Source organism: Spea bombifrons, chromosome 1, assembly GCF_027358695.1.
Source record: "Spea bombifrons isolate aSpeBom1 chromosome 1, aSpeBom1.2.pri, whole genome shotgun sequence".
Lineage (NCBI taxonomy): Eukaryota > Metazoa > Chordata > Amphibia > Anura > Pelobatidae > Spea > Spea bombifrons.
In genome coordinates, this window is record NC_071087.1 from 101,124,887 (window position 1) to 101,147,307 (window position 22,421).

At 37.4% G+C, this 22,421-nt stretch overlaps 1 protein-coding gene across 1 annotated transcript; it reads left to right on the plus strand.

The window, feature by feature from the left end:
* The first annotated feature begins 71 nt into the window (after positions 1–71).
* On the plus strand, positions 72–21,246 carry GDA (guanine deaminase). Its single transcript, XM_053466676.1, has 14 exons — positions 72–205; positions 6,421–6,509; positions 7,432–7,603; positions 8,038–8,125; positions 9,401–9,506; positions 9,944–9,971; positions 11,037–11,144; positions 11,269–11,376; positions 11,782–11,879; positions 13,011–13,078; positions 15,925–16,173; positions 16,990–17,108; positions 17,970–17,997; positions 21,029–21,246. Exons 1-14 carry the CDS (start codon positions 98–100, stop codon positions 21,097–21,099), a joined length of 1,440 nt encoding a protein of 479 aa, XP_053322651.1. The 5' UTR covers positions 72–97; the 3' UTR covers positions 21,100–21,246.
* The last annotated feature ends 1,175 nt before the right edge of the window (positions 21,247–22,421 follow it).

Here is a 22,421-nt window from a genome sequence, read left to right on the forward strand (position 1 = left end):
TTGGAGTGCTGCTGAGGTTATTAGGAGGCATTAGAGTCACTGTGTGTGCTGCAGAGTAATTCTCTCCATCCTCCACTAAGGCACCTGCTGCTCAGCCATGGATACACTGCAACATGTTTTTAAAGGCACTTTTGTACATTCAACCCCAAGCTGTCCCATGGAGGTCCTTAAAGAACACATCATAGGCATTGGCAAGATGGGCAGAGTAAGTTCTACCTTGCAGGTGTAAGGGGTAATGAAGTCTACTAGGAGATATGATTTGCTTTGTATGTAGATTGATACTACAGTATGATACTGTGTCATACTAAATGCATTCTATGTATCATTTCTGCTTTACTTGATATGGCGGTAGGTTCATTTATCATTATAATAAGTATATACAATTCATGTGTATGTTGTATTTTTTTTGTTGTAGTTTTTTTTTTGTGGTCATTAGCTTTGATCTCGTCATTCACTTTATACAGACACTGGTATTAGTGTATTAGTTTAACACTCAAGAATCAAGGATAGGCTGTAATTATATGTCAGACTTATCTTGTAATAAGTGACTCATTTTCCTATAATACTAATTTATCTGGGACGCCGCTCAAAAGACTTACGGATATACCATAATTTATAATTGAGGCTTAACAAATTGTAAAATTAGATGATGCACGCTTGCTCACTATTACAAAGTTATATGTTATAGCCCTAAATAGTCTTAAAAGTTTGCAATCAAAAGTGCATACCAATAAGGGTATCATCTTTACCAAATGTATTATATAAACAGTAAAATTGATATTATGCATAACATGTGATTCTGGTGCAAAGATTTTAAAGCGGTGTTGTCACCATGGCATCTAGTGAAAGGCTTCTCTTTGAAACATTTTTATTGGTTGTTATGGTGATAGCACTGCTTTTCAAAGAATAAGGTTTTGTAGATAATTCCCATGAACGCCATGTCTTCCCCTTGCTGTTTGCTACTCAGCTGTAAGCTATCCTACCATAAATTAGTGTATCCCCAATTACTGACCCACAAAACAGCAACTACTGAACAATGCGAGCGTTGAACTTTTAGCAGCGATATTACATTGGTTGCTGCGGTGATTGCACTGCTTGTACCGTTTTGAACGAGAATAACTTATAATATGTACCCCACTTTGTAATAACACGTTCTCATAATTAGGGCCAGACTGGTGATGACTGGGCGACCATCATACATGTTAATGTATGTCCATAGGAAGGCTATTGCTGGTGTTTCAAAGTAGTCGTTTTATTCAGACCATGTTGATCTAGATAGAAACTTGCACGTATTACATAATACATGGTGAATTAGTAATCACATATTTTTTTGGTTTAATACAATAAATCGTAATGTTCCTTTGGAGACAAACAATCGTGACATTGAGTCATTATATTTTGATGTTAGATGCTAAATAGAGAAGAAAGCCAGAAAGTCTGAATGTAAAATTATAGCAGTTTTTAGCATTTGCTTTAGTAACGACCTTGACAGAAGGTCAGAATTCTAAAGTTTTTATTTATCAACAATTTCATTCACACAATGCAAGGTAGGATCACAAATATTGTTAAGAAAGTAGCTAAATATATTTTTTAGGTGACTCACTGCTTTTTAGATCCCAACACTGGGTTAGGGAGGGGAATCTGTGAATGTGGTAGGGAAATATTTTAGTAGGTTTATGTTTCAGTTTTGTGATTTCCTATGACAAAGATTGTTACAGCACAAAAATAGCTAGAATAGCCATTTAATACCGGGCACTGCATGCTGCAATGCTGTTATTTTTTATTTTTTTTTTAAATTCTGATAGCGGTGTTTAGAAGGAATGCAAGGCCCCTCTACAGCTTCTATCTGTTTGCTTACTGTAGAAACTGTCACACAATTTTGTGGGAAAAAAGTAAGTACTTTTAAAATAAAATATATACCCATAACTCAAGCTTCACTTGCTATTTCTACCATCTCCCACATGTACACATTTACAAATACTCACACTCACTTATACATGTATACACTCATATATACTAACTTACTCCATGCCTCACACACACACACACACACACACATATCTACAGTTAGGACCCCTTCCCAGATTACTTACCATTTTAGGCTCAGCAGGAGGCTCACAAATTGTAGTCCAGTGGACGGTGAAGTGTCTGTTTTCCTGCTCCCTTGTAGTCCTCACACCTGGTCTGATTCTCAGGCTCAGTCATTGTGCTAGGACAGGGATGGAGAGGGCTGTGAGGCAGTCAAACACTGAGTGTGAACGCCTGAGTGTGATGCAGGCAGCGAGTGCCTTGAGGTTTACAGGTAAGTTTATTATTATTATTATTATTATTATCTTTTATTTATATAGCGCCAACAGTTTACGCAGCACTTAATACAATACATATATTCAAGGGGTATGACAAGACGAGAACGGACAGACTAAGACAAACCGATACATTAGGTGGAGGGAGCCCTGCTCGCAAGCTTACAATCTTGAGGGAATGGGGTGACAAACCTAAGGCACAGAGAAAGGGTGAGAGGTAGTGTGGTGGTTGTATCAATGACAAGGACGTTCTAGCAGCTAAGATGATGCGGCTTCTCTGAAGAAGTGAGTTTTAAGATGTTTCTTGAATGTCGGGACGGAGGGTGAATGCTGAAGGTTCGGTGGAAGTAGATTCCAGAGATATGGGGCAGCCTGAGTGAAATCTTGTAGACGGGAAAAGGAAGAGGTGATAAGTGAGGAGGAGAGCCTTAGCCCATGGGAAGAACGTAAGGATTGAGTAGGAGAGTACTTGCTTATGAGGTCAGAAATGTATGGAGGAACAGTATTATGAAGGGCCAGTTTCACAGAGTGGGGAAGCAGAAGAGGAGCGGCATGCAAGGAAGATAAGGCTAGCAGCAGCATTTAGGACAGACTGGAATGCCAACAAGAAGAGTGTTGCAGTAGTCAAGGAAATGATTTTACTGAGGTATAATATGAATCCCCTTTTCAGAACTCCTGAAACAGGGGTAAAATGTGTGTAAAGTGGTCCCACACTCCAAATGTGAGTGATATGAAAAGAATCCAGATGGACTAATTGCTTAACATGTTGGGCACTAAACCTAGTGCATTATACTCAATAATTATTGCCATAAAAATCAAAGGAAATAAAGTTATACTGAGTATAAACTGCATAACTAAATTAATCTCATTGATTTTATCTAGGTAGTGGGAAAATATTTTAGCCCTTTAGGGCCCACTTTCACTTTGCAAACAACCAAGTATAGTATGACCTCATGATCTTGTTTGATCAAAGGCAGAACATTGTGAATGTTAATGAATGATAAATGTTGTAATGTTATGTACACATTTTCTTTTTTTAGAGTGGGTCTGTCTTTTAAGCATGACAGTGAGGTCAATAGAGAGAGTGCATACTGATTAACATGATGTTCTATCAACACTGATAGAAAATGAATAAAAAATATATTGGGATCTACCTATTTATCTTACTGATTCATGCACTGTTCCGTGCAGCCACAATGCATGTAACAGATGATGCATAATGGAATCCCAAATGCTGTACCAAAGGAAAATGCGTGAATTTCTTAAATGACCAATGTGGTCGTTTACCAGCAGATTATCTGTATACATAATTAAACGAAGTTTGATAAAAAAAATATGTTATGCCTATATCAGGTTTCCATTTTAACTTGGTGTCTACAGGGCTCATTCAAGGCTTTGGTGGGCCCTGGGCAAAGAATAGAATAGCGGGGCCCCCTCCCACCGTTACCCATCTGTACCCAAGTACTACTGTTTTAAAACAAAATACATTTTTATTTAATAAAACAGACTTTCACCCCTGCAGCCCAACAACATAGGCTGATGCCCTAACTCACGATAACATAATACGCCATCACCCTCATTCACATGCTAACACCAAATACACACATACACTCATGCTAACACCATACATTTACACGCTTTATAACATCTTATAATAATAGACACACATGCTAACACCATACACTCATGCACAGGCATGCTGACCCATACACCAATACATACACTCTAACACCACGTATGCTAATGCCATACAGTAATACACACAACACCATATGCACACATGCTAAAGCAACACTCTTAAATGCATGGATACACTATCCAACAACATACACTAACACTATATATACACTAAAATATCAGCTCTTACAGGATACTTTATATCCCTTTAAGCAGGAGCATTAAACTTAAACAAAAACAGAAATTAGTGTTTACTCAAAATATGAAACAACTATACTTTTGGGAATATGTTAATTAAAAAAAATAATTAATTGCCAAAGAAACAATTAAAAACCATGCCGTGAGTCTCTTAAGTGAAATGGTGTCTAATACAGTATGACTAGCTTATGCATGTGACATAGATCACAACTGGTAACACTGATCATTTCACACTTAATGCTTCAAAGACACACGGAAGGCATGGTTTACAAGCAATAACTTACAGCCAATAACAAGCAATACAACATCAAACATATGTAAATGTTGAAGGGGGACAAATATTTTTCCAACCGCTGTTGTTAAAACACCATTGTGTCATAATGAGAACAGTCAACGACCCCAGGTTTGACACACAAAGTACAAGCTGATAGTACTCATGGGTTTAGCTAAGCTACCTGATACACAACCTCCCCCCCCCCCAAATATTGCAGTTGGTCTGTGATGCCCCTGTAATATTAGGACAGAGACCTATTACTGTGAATATGGAAGTTAATGCTTGTTACATACATAAAAGTATACCTTATACATACATTAAAATGAGATATACCGGTATATCTGCCATTTTCTGTTTACATGCACATCTGCACAAATTTGTGTATAAAGGCAGAAAGCCAATAGGTGGAAAGTTGTCTATTAACGTTAGTAAACACAAATAAGATTCAGTTGGGGTATCCATTTTAATAATATTTAAAATGGGTAGAATAGATGGGCCGAATGGTTCTTTTATTCTGCGGTCAAATTCTAATTCTGTACTATTTATTAAATATTTATTTATATGATTACAACATGTTACTGGCGAAGGGATAACACACGCATTGTTTTTGGCGGAATGGAAAAGAAACCCATTACCAATTCAGAAAGTGAAATCAGATAAAGTTTTGTCTGCAAACAAAAAATAAGGGTACTGGTCAATAAAATATTCTCTGAATTTTAAACCATTACACTTTTATGTATATATATATATATATACATGAATTAATAAAGTGTAAAGATTCATTTATCATGAATAATCACTTTATTCATTCATACATATACATGAATGAATAAAGTGATTATTTAAATGAATAAAAACTTGCTGATGCTGCCTAAACCCACACTGTCCATGACAATGAAATCATGAGGAAAGGGAAAGTTTGAGGATTGCCTATGTAGCCAGATACGATGTTGCAATTTTTGAAATATACCATAGGAATTATGCATTTTTGTAGTTCCTGTATTTATTTCTGTCCAAAGTACTTTTTTATGTGCAAACACATAAAGCATATGATGTGTCTCATGAACCATGGCAGGGGGTGATTCATAATGGAGTCATGAGCCGAAAATCTGTCGGGATGCGCAGGTCAGTGACATGTGTGCCAAACTGCTAAACTTGCTATTTTCTTTTTGCGACAGTAATCAAGATGTAGCTTAGTTATAAAAAAATCCAGCCTTTTTGATGCCCTAGCTTTTTTGCTATCATAGCTGTGACTTTGGAGCTCTAGTGCTCAGAAAGGGGCAACCATTGCCTATGCCCACGCTGTAATAAAAAAAAGAACTTGCAAATAATAAAAAAATATTATATTTTTAGCATTAATAGATTTTATCTATTCATAAGATATTAAAATATAACATTTCTTTTGAAAAATACCAACAGCGATGAAGTCAGCATTAAGCAATAGATAAACATAAGTGAATTACTTTCAATTAACTACAGCCTTTAATGTATAAATCGTTAGGACGTTAGAATGGATCCTGCGTATAGATCATTGCATCTTGTAATAAAAATAGTGGCAAAAATCTAAGCTAAAAAGATGCTTTGTGCATTCTCAAGTAATCTTGATACTTTTTTTTTCTGGCTCATATTTAGGCTTTTTATATGATGTAATAGTATGAAAATATGAAGACATAATTAAAGAGCACATCACAGGGAGATCTGTGGCATACACAGAAGCAGCAGTGAATTGGGGTAGTATATATATATATATATATATATATATATATATAAATACTGTATATAAGAAAAAAATGATGTGTTTAAAGGTTACTTTGAAACTGAAATGTATTAATTTTAATCAGTTGGATCTTAGTCATAGCCTAAGACTCATCTGAAGTGTAATGTTTCTCACAGATGCTAGGTGCTTGCGTGCGTTGTATAATATCACTCTAGTTATATCTAGTGCACTAATGCAGAACTTGTTTTTAGATCATGTTTTTAGAAGATGCTCAAGAACAAACAAGACTGGCCCAGAAGTGGGGCTTTGATGAAAGTGATGTTAAAGAACTGAGCAAAAGGTAAGCCTGTAGGTGTTAGGGTTTTAAATATATTTAAATATATATATATATATATATATATATATATATATATATATATATATATATATAATGTGTATACTTTAATTAATGAAAGGTTATATAAAGCCAGAACATGTATACATAACTAACTAATTCTGGCCAAGTGGCACTGTAAGCGCTTGTTTATGAGCCAGCATTTTTAGGGGACTTGTGTTAGTTGGAGGAGCTTAATGGTTCAATTAATGAGCTACTGATTACTATTTGATGAGCTACTAAATATTTACTCTTTGGGTATGGCGTAGTTAAATTAACTGAAGTTTAATGAGCTTCCTACAGATGGAACCCGATTATAGGATGGTAAACTGAGCAAGTCACTTTGTAAAAGTAGAAAGAAAGCATGAGTATGTTATGGACAAGCCTCAGGTTCACTAAAGATTAAGTCCGGTACTAGTTCATAGGGCAAAGCAGGAAGATCCGATGATCAATAGTGGGAAAGTCACCAGCGTGTAGTCCAAGAGACAGGTGGAAATGAGAAAACAAGCCAAAAGTTCAGACTTCAGAATCAGACAGGTATTAATCCAAATCAGCAACAAGGCTGAAGCCAGGAGGTGACCGCATCCTTAACGTGCTAACATACAGTACACTCTCAGCTCATTCACTGACATTTACATAAAAGTTGTGTATGGGCAACCTTGCATGCCTAGTATCCTCAGCACCCAGCAGGCCATCAATGCACCCAGTCGCATTGTGTTTTTCCTGGAAAAGAAGACCTAAACCCCTTCTCCTGTTTTCTCTAAGGCTCGGGTAAGTCACAGGGACCCCTATAAAATCCTACAGGGTAGGCTACAGCATTACATGCTAATCATTCTCTTCCTCCTTGATATTTACTGTTTTAGATTTAGTATGTGACTGCTTTTTTCAGTGAATTCTTCATGCCTGGAATGGTTGACACGCACATACACGCACCCCAGTATTCATTTATAGGATCGGCAATGGATAAACCTTTATTAGAGTGGCTGGAACATACTACTTTCCCCACCGAAGAAACCTATGCAGATTTGGAGGTTGCAGAGAATGTATACAGAGCTGTTGTGGTAAACGTTCTTATTTTATTGTTAATGCATTAAATACATTACTTCACAGAACCGGATAGTTATAATGATATTATTGAAAGGAGTAGTTGCAGTACTCTTGTTATGTCTGTTGAACACTTTGGTAGAAAAGTGAACTGAACTGGCGGTGTATGGAACAATATGTGGAATTTGTGAGTATAATGAATGCTAATTATCCAGATGTGTAAATATAATCTAATTTGCCAAGGATCTTTCTCTCCCAGGTCATTCACAATAGACCCCATGTTTGCAGATGAGTTGTCATATGTGCCACTTAGTAATTATTACTACATAAGGTTTTTTATTCTTTATTAAATATATTATTTAGTTATGTATCATTGCATCTTTGTGCAATCATTGTGCAATGATTGCATAAATGGTCACCTTTTGACAATATTTGCTTGGTTTTCTTTTAGCGGAGAACATTGAAAAATGGAACAACAACAGCTTGCTATTTTGCAACAATTCACACAGATGCTTCTATTGTACTGGCTGACATTGCAAGTAAGAATGGTATATTATCCCTATATAGCAGGAGATATAATATACAGAAACACAGGTGCGCTAAAATGAGCACGCTGGCTGTACAATGAATACAGTAGCTATATTTCCTACTTCCACCCAGAGTTTATAAAGAAGGCTCCTGTAGTGCTGGTTGGAGCTAAGCTCGATGAATTACAAGGGTCTAAGGCTTCTTGGTCAAGAGGACCCTATCATGCTGATTCTACCACTTACTACGGCTGTAGGTCTCTGATAGGGGTTTTAATATTACCTAATAAGAAACATTTGCTTCTGTTAAAAACTTAAAACTACATTTTCAAAAGTATTTTTATGGTTTTTTTTTTCCCTTTCTTACATAATATGATGTTTTTAGACAGCTGCTTGTTAGTCATTTGTTTGTGTTCTAGCTGTGTTACTTTATCATAGTGGCTTGTGGTAAGCAATAGAATGACTCAGTCCGAATCATCAAGAAAGACACTCTGACTAACGAAAGTCTTTGGAAAAAAAGAACAAGTAGGACTTCATTAGCATTTCCATAAAGAATCAACTTAGTGAGCTGTTTGAACGGTTAAAGTTACCCAAAATATCACATGATTGACAATGATGGCAACCTCCAGGTCTGCAGATAAAGGAAGATTTTATTAAAAAAAAAAGCATTTTATGGCATGCTCTCCAAGATTTTACACCCAAACATCAGTGACTCTAATCAGACTCTAATACTTAAGTGCAATCGATGAGAGTTCCCCGTTATGCTCTTTAAACATATCTTCCCGGATAGTGACAGGATTTCACATGTCGCTAGCGTTATAATTGAACCATACATTTAATTGCAAACCCTTTAACAAAATCTTATTTTACACTCATTAGGTCTGTTCATATATCTGTTAAAAAAGGAAATAATAGTACACCAGGAGCTCATGTTTCGCATTAGAAATAGTGTGCTTATTTATATATTTCCTGCAAAACACCATGATCTGAAGCGACTGTATTTGTCATGGTCGACAATAGTATCTGTTTTTCTTTTCAGGTTTACTAATTCCCCATAGTTTACTAGCAGTCATCGCTAGTTCATGTGACAGCCTGAAAAATCTTTATTTACCCGCTAGTTACTTTTGTTTGTAAATTCCTCCATACCTAATATGAAAAGGTTATTGCATGCCAATGCCATTAGTTTATTTCACCTCTTTTCATCCATTTTTTTTTTAAAAAAAATCTTTCGAAAAGCATTATTTAAGTGAAAAATGTTGTTGGATGATGTTTCTTTTTTTTCTGTTGCAGATCATTATGGTCAAAGAGCGTTTATCGGAAAGGTTTGCATGGATAGCAATAAAACTTACCCAAAGTATTTAGAAAGTTGTGAAGAGTCTATTGAGGAGACAGAACGGTAATAAAAATGGCATTATTTTTAGTCTGCTATACAGACTGTTCTTTAGTTGAATCACTTAATTACAATTTCCGCAGATTATTTAGTTGCATCATCAAACAGATGGATTATAACATATTGCATGATAGACTTCTTTTTAGTTCATAGTCTCTGATTTTTCATTAAAATAAAGTTGTTTTGGAATTACATATAGCAGGAATTGGGCAAAGGGGCAAACAGAACTCTTGCAAAAAGGTACACTACGTAAATCCGTAATATCCTAGCATGCAACCCGATTCCGGATTGATTTTTCATGTAACAGATTTTTAAATATTTGTAACTTCACCAAATTCACCAAATTCACCAAAAGTGGCATAAAAGAATTCTAAGGTTGTTTTTCCCCCTGTAAATATTTCAAAAATCAATTACACATTTATTATGCTATATTTAATTTTTAGGTTTGTTGACATCATGGAAAAGAAGAAAGTGAGTATACAACTACAGCATGTTGATGTTTTATTTTGCATGCTGTGCCTTTCCAAGATTATTTAATCCCTTAGGCTAATGCATATTTAGCATTTAAAATCGGATGGTACAGGAGCCAATAAGGATTTGTTTATTGATCTTTAACCATGAAGGATATTCACTTGCAGAAATAATAGCCACGCTAAATTAGAACTTGGTCTGCCATTTTTTGTCCTTTTAATGACAGGTGCCCCGAATTTCATTGCATTGTTATTTTTCCCATAATGCATCACTTAATATTTGTCTGTATTGAACCTTATCTGCCACTTGCCTTCCCAGTCCCCCATTCTATGCAAACTCTCCCGCAGAGAAGCAACATAAAGGTCAGACTGTATTACCCTACCTAATTTTGCATCATCAGCAAACTTTAGAAGAAAAAAAAAATTCAAATATTTGCTTTCTCTATTTTCTCACTTACCAAAAGTCTGATTTCGGATAACAAAGGAGCAACATTGTCTGTCTATACTTTTTTTCATTTACATACTTTTGGGATTTGTTTTACTCTCCTTAGCAATCATTTGACTAGGCTTTTTGCAGGTTTTGTTGGCATCTTTGTACATTACAAATGATGCTGCTGATGCTTCACTTTGGTTTTCATTTGTTTCTTTTATATTTGTTCCCAGAGGTATATATTGACATGTTTAATTTTGTAATGTGTGCTTAAAGGTATTCTGCTTGTCTTCTGTCTTCACCCTTAATGGTGCCCTGAAGTAGGTGGGATACACAAACTGACAGATAGGAATCAGTTATTCAGTTATGATATACTGATCATCAGTAGTATGAAATATCAGTTATTTTTTTGGGGAAAAAATGGCTAATGTGGTAACCTTAACAGGTCTACTGGGATCCCTACAACTACAACTGTTATAATGCTAACTATAAGGGCAAGCACCCATAAACAGTTTGATATTATGAAATTGAACATGGAACTATGAAGATCACCTTAAAATAATAGTAAAGGGTTAAATGACTTTGTTTTATGAGATAGGAAAACACATTCATGGATGATGTTTACGTTTTGTTTAGTATGACAGAGTAAAGCCTGTTATCACCCCTCGATTTGCAATATCCTGTAGCGAACGGTTACTGAATGAACTTGGCCTCCTTGCTGACAAGCACCAGCTGCACATTCAGGTTAGTCTGAGAAAATCTTTTCTTGTAGATCAGTGAAGTCTTAATGGCATTTTGTTTCCTGCCATGATTTAACAATGCTAGTGATTCTTGATTTATCATAAAAACATTTTCATTTTCTTTCAAGAGCCATATCAGTGAGTCTACTGCGGAAATCGATGAAGTGCTGCGGATATTCCCAACCTATGATAGCTATACTGAAGTGTACGATAAAAATAAACTTCTAACAAACAAGGTGGGATATTTTGGCAAATGCATTTCTGCTTTGATACCTTTTATAAATTTAGAAATATGGATTCTTTTGAGATAAAAGGGAAATGATGGAGGTAGTAAATAGGCCAGGGTCCACTATGGATTCCATCTGAAGAACCTTCAAAAGCTTTGAAGTATCAGCTTTGATGTTAAGATGCTTGGGTTAATAAAGAAATAGGCATTTTTCTAAAATTACCAGACCCAAAAACTAGTAGTTCTTCTCAACAGATGACTTCATTGTGTGACTGTGCCGTATGCATATGCAATAGTAAACTTCCAAAGTATACGTATTACATATGGTGAGTTTTACATGACCTTGATGATATGCTAATGCTGCCATGAAGAATCACTAAGTAAATGGCAGGCTTTTTTTTACTTTTATTTGTAGACAGTGATGGCTCATGGTTGCTACCTGACAGATGAAGAACTTAATATTTTTAGAAGCAAAGGGGCTGCTATATCACATTGCCCTAATTCAAACATTTCGTAAGTTATTTTTTGAGAATAAATGTGACATTTTGCTATTTATGTGTTAAAAATAGACTTGGGCACTGGCCAACTGTTCGTGTTCGTCTTCATGGGGGAAAAATCAATAGAGTCGCTCGTACAGACTTTTAAAATCCTGATGCAACAACTTGGCTGGCAGAGACCACTGGTCTCCCTGCTCCAACAGTTAAAGGTCCGTACAAGCAACTTTATTGGTCGTTCATATGGACTTTTTACTGTTGGAGCAGGGAGACCAGTGGTCTTTGTTGGCCAAGTTGGTGCGTTAACGTGCCGTGCGAGTGAGCCTATTGGTCGCCAGCTGCTGCCTCCTCTGGCATTAACCAATTGGTTGATGTCAGAGGAGGCCCCTGCAGGCGACCAATAGAGTCATCAACCCCTGCGATGCTGCATAAATAAGGTAGGCTAGATGGGGAGGGAACCAGGGAGATTAGTAGATACTTCGTGTTGCGTGTTCGTCTTCATCTACGTTTTACCGGCACCATGTTCGTATGTTCGGTATTCGGGCTGAACAACAAAAATGCACCCTTCGTGTTCGTTTTCATTTTTGCTCAAATACGAATGCACAAGTCTAGTTAAAAATATTTTACTACATTCTTTTATATATTGCTAATAAAAGAAAACACAATCCCAATTCATTTTGTAGATTATGATGCTTACGTTTATATGAAAAATGAATGAAGCTTGCCACGTTCTCCAGGACACAATTTTTACATATTGCTCACCAACCCCGATAAAATGCTGTCCTGCAGTATGGGGGATGTATAGTTCACTAATTGGTTCCCTTCCATAAGTTTATACATCCCACATACTACAGGGCAGCATTTTATCTGGGCTGGTCAGCAATATGTAAAAATGTTATTTGTCCTGGAAAATATGGCCGATGTGGTCACCTTAGTACTACTACTTTCATATATTAAAATATACTTTTCATGTGTAGAGGCTTGCATTGGGTATGAAGAGAGAATTTTGGATAGTATGACCCTTCAGATAACTATTTTCTATTTTTCTATTTTTAGTTTCCAACCACTCACTGACTAAGGTTTATAAATTATACTCCATAGGTACTTGAACATAAAGAATAAAAGCCTTATTGTTTTTTTACTTATTTAGGTTATACAGTGGTCATTTGGATGTACAAAATGTATTGAAACATCAGGTGAAGTTGGGGCTTGGGACAGGTGAGTAAACAGGAGACAAAAAAATAAATAAAATGTACCCAACAAAATAAACCATTAACAGTGTTGTCAGAGTCCTGGTCGGGAGCGTTGAGGCAGCAGGAGCGTTCAGGTAGCAAAGTCAAAAATACAGGCAAAGGTAAGGCAATTAGAATGGTCCAGACGGTCCAGGGGGCCGAGGCAGGCTGAGTACAAGCGGCATGGTAAACAAGAGGAAGGTCTGGGCCAGCAGTGTTCGTACAGAAGTGGGGTAGCAATCAGAGTTCAGGGCAGGCAACAGTCAGTAAGGGAAATCCAGTAAATGGGCCAAAGGTCAAAGTCCCAGGGGAATCAATAAACAGCAGGGAGGCATGAGGGAAAACAAATGGAGGCTACACAAGGCAAGTACACCACAGCTTGTACACCGATCAAGCACTGGTGAGTGTGAGTGGCGTGCTTTTATAGTGTTCCTGGATTGGTGAGCTGGACTCTGGTGTGCCAGTTCACGCTATGAGGATGAATGGGAGAAGCCTCTTCCCTAATGGCAGTGGGGTAAGACACGCCCCCCTATGATGATTCTGGAGGTTTGGCATGTCCCCGCCGTGGTTTCCCGAGTACTGCACTTGATATGTGAGAACTGGGTGAGCCCAGGGATGCATCCTAGCGCGGCATCTCGTTGTAGGCCTAATGCGCGCGGGGGATCCCGAGGGCCTGGATGGAGGAGTTCTGGTCTGGGGGCCTGACAAGTGTTTACAAGGACAACAGAGAGGATAACCCCAGCAATATTACACTAGGAGTTAGGAAATTATTCTCTGTTTTATTACTGTGCAGAATTGAAAATGTATGTTGATTCCAGTGTATCTCAACTTAATTAGCCTCTTATGCTGTGAATTTTACATAAAGCCCTAAGCTATTGTTGTTTTGAGTTTTACAAGAAGCTTGGCTGTCTAAATATTTTCTTTGAAATAGTTTGTGAGGAGTATTTTGATTGTCCTTGTTAAGCTAAGTATGCGGACACAGAAATCACAATTGCCGATACTCATGCAATATATGGGTGTGAAACCCTGACACCTGATTACTTTGTGAGAAAACATAAAGCTCTTCACTGCAGACTTAGTCTAAAACATTCTATTATTTACCAAAAGACAGCAAGATATGAACTTACTAAATTGGAATACAGTTACAGTGCTAAAATACATAGGTATAAAGACTACAGAGAATTTAATTTTAGTGGAAACATTTTTGAAACAGAAACCTTTGTTATATTTTCTTATTAATATAAACAGTAGGACTTGCCCTTCAAATTTTTTTTATCCTTGAAATATATCATAGCCATACATTTAACCCCATAAGGACCAGGGCATTTTTACGCTTATAGGACCAGAGCAATTTCTCAAATGAATACACAAACTATAATATATAATAAACTAGATTTATATTTGTAAGACATTATTTTTTATGAAAACATTTTTGAAAAAATGGGATTTAAAAAAATTAAAATCACAGTTTTGCAGGAATATAAATGATCCAGAATTAGTATAACAGGTCCCCCTGCTCAAGAAAGCACATGTACAGGCCCGTCTGAAGTTTGCCAATGAACATCTGAATGATTCAGAGGAGAACTGGGTAAAAGTGTTGTGGTCAGATGAGACCAAAATCGAGACCATCAACTCAACTCACCATGTTTGGAGGAGGAGGAATGCTGCCTATGACCCCAAGAACACCATCCCCACCGTCAAACATGGAGGTGGAAACATTATACTTTGGGGGTGTTTTTCTGCTAAGGGGAAAGGACAACTTCACTACATCAAAGGGACAATGTACGGTCAAATCTTGGGTGAGCACCTCCTTCCCTCAGCCAGGGCATTGAAAATGGGTCATGGATGGGTATTCCGGCATGACAATGACCCAAAACACACGGCCAAGTCAACAAAGGAGTGGCTCAAGAAGAAGCACATTAAGGTCCTGGAGTGGCCTAGCCAGTCTCCAGAGCTTAATCCCATAGAACATTTGTGGAGGGAGCTGAAGGTTCGAGTTGCCAAACGTCAGCCTCCAAACGTACAAAATCAGCAGGAGATCAAATAATTTTGTATATTTTAAAACCTGGGTCTTGGGACCCGCGGAATCACAGTTGTTTTTTACTGTTTTCTGTCTCTCTCCAACTCATGATCACAGTGAGAATAGGGAGACAGATAACAGAGGCAGTGCTTACAGTGATCACATGTGCAGTGGATCTGCTGTACATCAGGTGACGTATGTCCTTGGTCCTGTAGGGATTTACCTGGTGCATTATAGGTCGCAACGAGATTAATTAATAGTAAGTTTATTTTTAGTGACAAAGTCACTTTACGTTATTTCTAAAGCAAATTATCTGCTATGAAAATTACAAACAAACAATTTACAAGACATTTACAAATGTGCACTACTTATATAATAATGCACATGCCATTACAGCTTGCTCTTTAACAAGTGCTTTTGGGTTCTAGATTAAATACTAAACAGGTTTCCTTGATTACTAAAAATCATTATTATTATTTAGACTAGGAATGTTATTTGTTTCCCTTAATATTTTTTTTCTGTCTGATCCTCTTAATACTTGATTTGGACAGAACATGTGTTTTATTCCTTCTATTTGGAAAGTGGAAAATTCTAGTGAATGTTACCAGCCCAAACTATGGAAAATATTAAAAGGGAGGATTTAGTCTAGAAAGTTTTCACTCACCAGTTTTACGTAATCAAAAAGTATCTGCTTGTACTAAGTAATTATCTGTAGAATATTTTTTCAAGTAAAGAACAAAAACTGAGACGTTCTTAATGTAAGTAATGTACTAATTATGTTGTTTTGTTGTTTTGTAATTTTTTTTCTCCAGATGCAGCGGGAGGCTACTCAGTTTCTATGCTTGACGCTATCCGAAAAGCAATAGAAACATCGAAGATTATCTTTATGGAAAAACAAAAAGAAAATAGAGAAAATAAGAAAATGTACATTGACTATAAAAGAGAAACTGTACAGAATGGAATAAAACCAGGTCCAATTAAAAAAATGGAAAATGGCACTGACTACCAAGTTCTAAGCAACCAGGAAGCCTTCCGACTTGCCACGCTTGGGGGATGTCAAGGTTTTTATAGCTTTTCCTAAAGTGTAGTGTTTTTCATTATGCATTCATATTCTAAATAGCCAACATTGTATGAATTATATGAAACACATGTATTTACACATACAATAGGAGTAAAAAGCAAGCCTACACAAGATAGGTGAGCAGCCATTTGCATTTTGCCAACCAAAATGGAAGTTGTGTTTTGCTTGACAAAATGAATTTGCCTGACATGGTTGTTGATCCTGATCCTCAGCTTTTTGCATTGGATTTACTAAGTAGGACAGATATAAAATGACTGCATTCATATAGCCATACAGTAATCAGGCAGGTAATGGCCACATGGCACACCGGGCAAATAACCGGCTAATACTTATTCTTACTGCAGCTCCAGTGGCAGATCAGGTCCTGCAGTATGCGGCTGCCAATTGAATAAACATGAACACATGCAGCAAGAGTATTAAAACATAACATGTGACTACACATTCCCAGCCAACGGCCGCACATACATTATTTAGTGGCCACTGGTCTTAAAGTGCCAGCCCTGCATAAAACATATTAAAAGACAAATATTAAAATTGTACAGCACTACGGAATTTGATGGCACTATATCAAACAATAAATAATAATAATATTAAAAATAGAATATCCTTTTCAACTTGCTGTAATGTACTCCTGAGGGCTGTGTAGTTATTTAGGCTTAGTAACAACAAAACACAACTGCATTTGTAACTGTGAACTTCTCTGGTCCCATAATGCATTTCACTTAGCCACTACTGCTCACACAATTGAATAGATGGAAAAATAAGCAAGTGCTGATTACTTACTCTTTTTACACAGCTCTGAACATTGATCACATCACTGGAAATTTCGAAGTGAACAAAGAATTTGATGCACTGCTCATCAACATGGCTGCTGAAGACAGTGCCTTTGAACTCTTCTCCGATATCGCAATAGAGGTACAGTAATTACTTGAAATCACACGTGCATCATGATACATTAGTCTATTTGATTTCTTATTATAGTTATAGTTATTATAGTTAAAGTTGGTGCCGGGCAGAACCTTTCACATATCTTACCTGTGCAGCCAGACACCAGGATATGAAATTGCATCCCTGCACTCTTCTTTAATACATCACAAGGTAGCCATATGGGAGCAAAAGTACAGACCTTGATAATTTCCACAACCAGGGCCGGCCCTATAATGGGGCAGACTGGGGCAATTGCCCCAGGCGGCACTTTAGAAGGGGCGGCACTTTGCCGCCCCAAACGCTTTTTTTATTTGTTTTTTTTTTTGAAGCGGAGGAGTCCCTCTCTCTCTCTCTCCTCTGCGGCGAGTCTCCCTGTTCGGTCCCGGTGCCGGCTTGTAATGCAGAGCGCCGGAAGTGACGTCAATTTCCGGCGCTCAGCATTACAAGCCGGCACCGTGGCAGAGCAGGGAGACTCGCCGCAGGACTGTTTAAAGGTAAGTACCGGGGGGGATCGTAGATTATGGCGTCGGCGAAGTTTAAAATGCCGCCCCCCCCCCGGCGTCGGCGGGGGGGGGTTGCGGCGTTTTAAACTTCGCCCCAGGCGGCGTTAAGTCTTCGGCCGGCCCTGTCCACAACTCTGTGAGTCTATGTTTCCACAAAAACAAGATGATGCCCACAAAATAGAATACTTGGGAAATATGAATTACCAATAGACAAAATATATGGACGTAAGGAACTTTTTTACTTTATTGTATATATGAAATTAATTTTGTTTCAATTGCAATTAGCTTTGTTTAGATTTACGATTTTAAAATTTACATTGTTAATTTTTTTATTTTTTTATTTCAGGATGCAGTCCAGAGGTTCCTATATCTAGGTAGGTGTATTTTGTGGGCTAAAGTGCATCTGTTTTATTGTGAGGCTATGTTGTTTAATACTCAGGTATTTACAGAGAGTTTTCAATATTTATAGTGTGCCTTTTAAAAAGTAAACAGCAGGAAAACCAGTACGTATATGATGCAATCTTTAGTTGAAGTTGTTTTATGGGGCCGACAAAAAGGTGTAATGTTACAAAAGCTTTCCATCTAAATAAGAGAACTCTTATGTCACTTTACATATTTTTCTGTCGGCCTAATGAAAAGGTATTGGCTTCCATTAAAGAGTCTATTTTCTTTTGAGCTCATATTGTTAAATAATCTTCCTTATGTTTTTGATGCAATATACTGGTTATCTGGAATATGGTAGCTTCCGAGGATTAATCCAAGCCAGTAGGATATTAACCCCTTAATGACAAAGCCCGTACATGTACGGGCTCAAAAAGCTTTTCAATGGGTTTAGGGACCGCCCATTGTCCTTAAGGGGTTAAGATAATTGCTCATGGTATTTTACTTTCCATTTCCCTATTTATTCATTTAGCCACATTACCCATACCAAATATACTCAGTGCTATTGCATAATCGTTATAAAACACGTTATGAACCAATAAGTTATGAACATTGTTAGCACATTCATGAAATGTAGACCAATTTCCAAAACCCTTACACTATGAGAGACGTATTACAGGAGTTGGCTAGTTAAGATTTAGAATTGTTGGCTCCCATTTAACATGAAACATTTCATTAAAACGTTTTCAGAACAAGAATGTAGGTGTGATGTTTCTCTGGAGCATAACCCCAATTAAACTACAGCTCATACTCATGACATATACACACTCAAAATTCCAGTACCTCTCAAACGCCTTTCACTATTGATCGTGAAAAAGCCTAAAGAAATAATAAAGACAACTGTCCATATTCAAGAACGTGACTTATGTATTAGTCAAGTCAGTGATTTACAGGTTTTATGTGAGTTCCAAACCTGTTTAGATTTCTGTCTATCAATCTGTATTTCAATCTGCCTTAAAACAACGGTAACTATACAGTCATGTAGTCAGATTGTGGGTTCATTCCTAGTTGACTCCAAATCCAGTAACCATATATAAAAAGTATTGGAAAGGCTGAGCTTTATCCATTTATGTGTTTTTTTACATCTCTGCTAAATAACTATGTAATTAAGTTAGGTTGTAGTTTTCCTAAATGTATTTAGACAGGAAAAAAAATCCCTTTTTTTAGCCTCCAAAAGCTGCAAGGGTTACAGGCCGGCAGACATCTCATCAACGTCATGCCTGGCATAGGACTTGAACTTGGACCTGCACAGCTACAAACAGGCTCTCAGTTCTGCCTTTGATTTGTCTAGCTGTGCTGTCAAGGCCAAATTAAGTTTGGGACTCTGGAGCACTGATACAAAGAAAGGACTCCTGTTTTCCAACTTTTTTTAAGTCAAGACAAACAATTCATGTAAAATAAAACAAAAAAAAAACAGTCTATTGCAGATTCCCCTGCATTCCTTTCTGATGTCTTAAGCTTTGGCATCACATTATGCCTTGCCTCATCTAATGCCTGGCCACTGCAAACAATGTTTCACTGTGAAATAGATACTGCACATGTGCAACCAACAAAGTGCCAATCTGGCTCGTGGTCAAGACGGACAACTGGAAAAAATATAATGTGGGTCACAACATAATATTACATATAACACAACACAGAAGTTAAAAAAGCTAGGCACTTTTGTAAACAATTTACAGTTTATTGTCCCTGACAGCCTCGACAACGAATAATACAATAAAAAGCACTTTATGAGTATGTTAATATGCATTCATTAAAACTTAAACAAGAGATTTAGCTTAAGGAGAAGCTGCAGCTCCCTACCTGCTCCATGCTCTGATGAGTCTTGCTGAGCACCCAGTCAGTAGTAGGAAAACGCTCCCATTAAAATGAATGTGAGCACTTTCTGCACATGTGTGTGGATGGATCTCATTTGACCTGTAATGTTTGAAGAGCCAGCGCTGAAGCTGACTGTCAGCAAGTCTATGATGAGTGCAGAGGCGTATCTAGGGTATGGCACCTATGGCTCGTGCCATAGGCGCCATTTGAAGGGGGCGCCAGTGAGTGGCTTTCAAACCCCGTCTTTTTATTTTTTTTTGATGCGGAGGAGAGAGAGGGGCACATGCGTATGGGGATTCTGCAGAATCATGCATTTGCAATGGAGACACCACATGCATTTAACCCACATTGTATGTAGCTGGCAAAGTAGGCCTTCACAGCCAGCTACGTACATTGTATGTAGCGTCACTTTTGCCCCGCCCCAGTCCGATTAGTAGCCTTTAGCCACTGAAAATGCTCCTCTGCAAGGAGGGTAGATGCTTTCTCCCTGTCCAAGGCAGTTTTTTCTTGAAAAAAGCTGCATGATCATGCCATGAGGTATGATTATGCAGCCTTGGCCCCAGTAGGGATAGGGTTCAGAGTATCTTCTGTCCCAACACAAATGTGGGGACCTGCCCAACCCTCCTCTGCTGAACGATCACTCCAGAATATCAGAATATTGTGCAGCGTTAACCCCACAATCACCAAATCAGTTTACCAGTGATTGCATCCAGGCTGCCACAGACATGAGAGCAATCATGCAGTTCACCCCTAAATGCAGTTCTCTGTGGGTAGGGGCTGCATGCAGGTGCTTTCTTTGGACAGGTTGAATCCATGACTTCTTAAGCAGTTACTCTACCCCCCCCCATCGTTAGAAATAAAGAGAGCTTGCTGTAGCATCTCTCACACACATTTCCATCCTCCAAGATGTACCCATAGATTCACTTGAATGCGATCATACATAAAAACATTTGCAGAATAAATCGTGTAACATGTCATACAACCAGTTTGTTCTTTTCTTTTCCATCAGAGCATCGGATATGTACATTAATATTGAGCCAGAAACTTGTCTTAATACATTATAATGAAAGTCCACATTTGTTTTTATTATACTATTTTTATTAGTGAAATACACTGACCAAAAGTCCTGTTTCTTTGTGTTTGCAGGTGATGACCGTAATATCAAAGAAGTGTATGTAGCTGGAAGATGTGTGGTTCCATTCACAAACAATGCATAATATTTTGTCAAACAGCTTTTTATTTTAATATATTATAACTTGTTAATGTTGCACACTAGAAATATTTTTATCTCAGATAAATAATATACTCGTCATATATTTTAGCGTTAAAAAAGTCTACATTAAAAAACGGCTTGAATGCACTTGAATTGTGTTTTATAAAACAAATCCTGTTTTTACATTTTAAACTCATGTCCCACCAACATAATTTATTGAGTTTGTAAAGGGGGTATTTTTAACAAATATCCCATTACACTCCATCTTTGCAATGGCTATCCCAAAATGTTTTTATGGGATACTGGACCATATTTCACATTAAAGGTAATTGATATGCAGGACACATAGTGGTAGAGGTAAACAATGCAAAAACACTTGGACTACAAAAATAGCCCCTTTATAGAAGTACATGTTGAAGACACAAGTGACTGTAGGGGCTACAAAAATGATCCAGCATGTGGCCATCACATTTCAAAATGTGATGAGATAAGTAAAACATTTTAAGCAGCGTTTCCCTTTCAGATTTGATACCTCTAAACCAGATTGTCCTTGTAAGAATGAAGAATCACATTTCCATGTGTGATGTGAAGTTTGCATAATACTCTCATTCTATTAGTGTTATCGTAATCGATTCCCATGTATTGGGTTCCATGGTTAAGCTCTCCAGAAAGCTTGTTAATTTTTTAAAAGCATTGCCATTTCATAACCGGACTATGTTTGAACGGTTCATAATCTTATGATAAGCTTGCCAGATCAACATTTGCCACTGTAACAAAATTCACCACAGAACATGTAGTTCAGTCATTTAATTTGGCTAATAAAGGCACACACTCATCAAATTATATGCATATACCTACACATACTTACAAGAGAATTGAAATGGAAATCTAGTTACTAGCAGGATTATTGTGGATTCGATCGTATATATTTTTCTCATAGATTCTTATGTAGCAATAAGTGAGGTAAAGTGTTTTAAAATAAATTTGGGCCATGGCAGTCTTTAAATTGAATGGCCCCTTGAAATCCTGTGCCTGTGAAACCCCACAGGTTGGTTAAGTATCCAACTTCCAAACTGCCTGTCCTCCTTCTTTACTTTATCATACTAGGGCCCCCCCATCTGTCCACTGTTGGTAGGCTGTGCTTTTGGGCAGTGGAAGTGGGAATTTGCATTTCAGCTTCCTTATAATAAGAATAATTAGAAAGGCCCAGCCTCGGTGAGCGTCTCCTGCATAAAAAGCTTTAGTTATTCAACAATGCATTACGTAGGTTCAGCACAGTGCTTTTGCAGGAGGATACTTTCCAGGCTTTGCCTTGATAATATAATT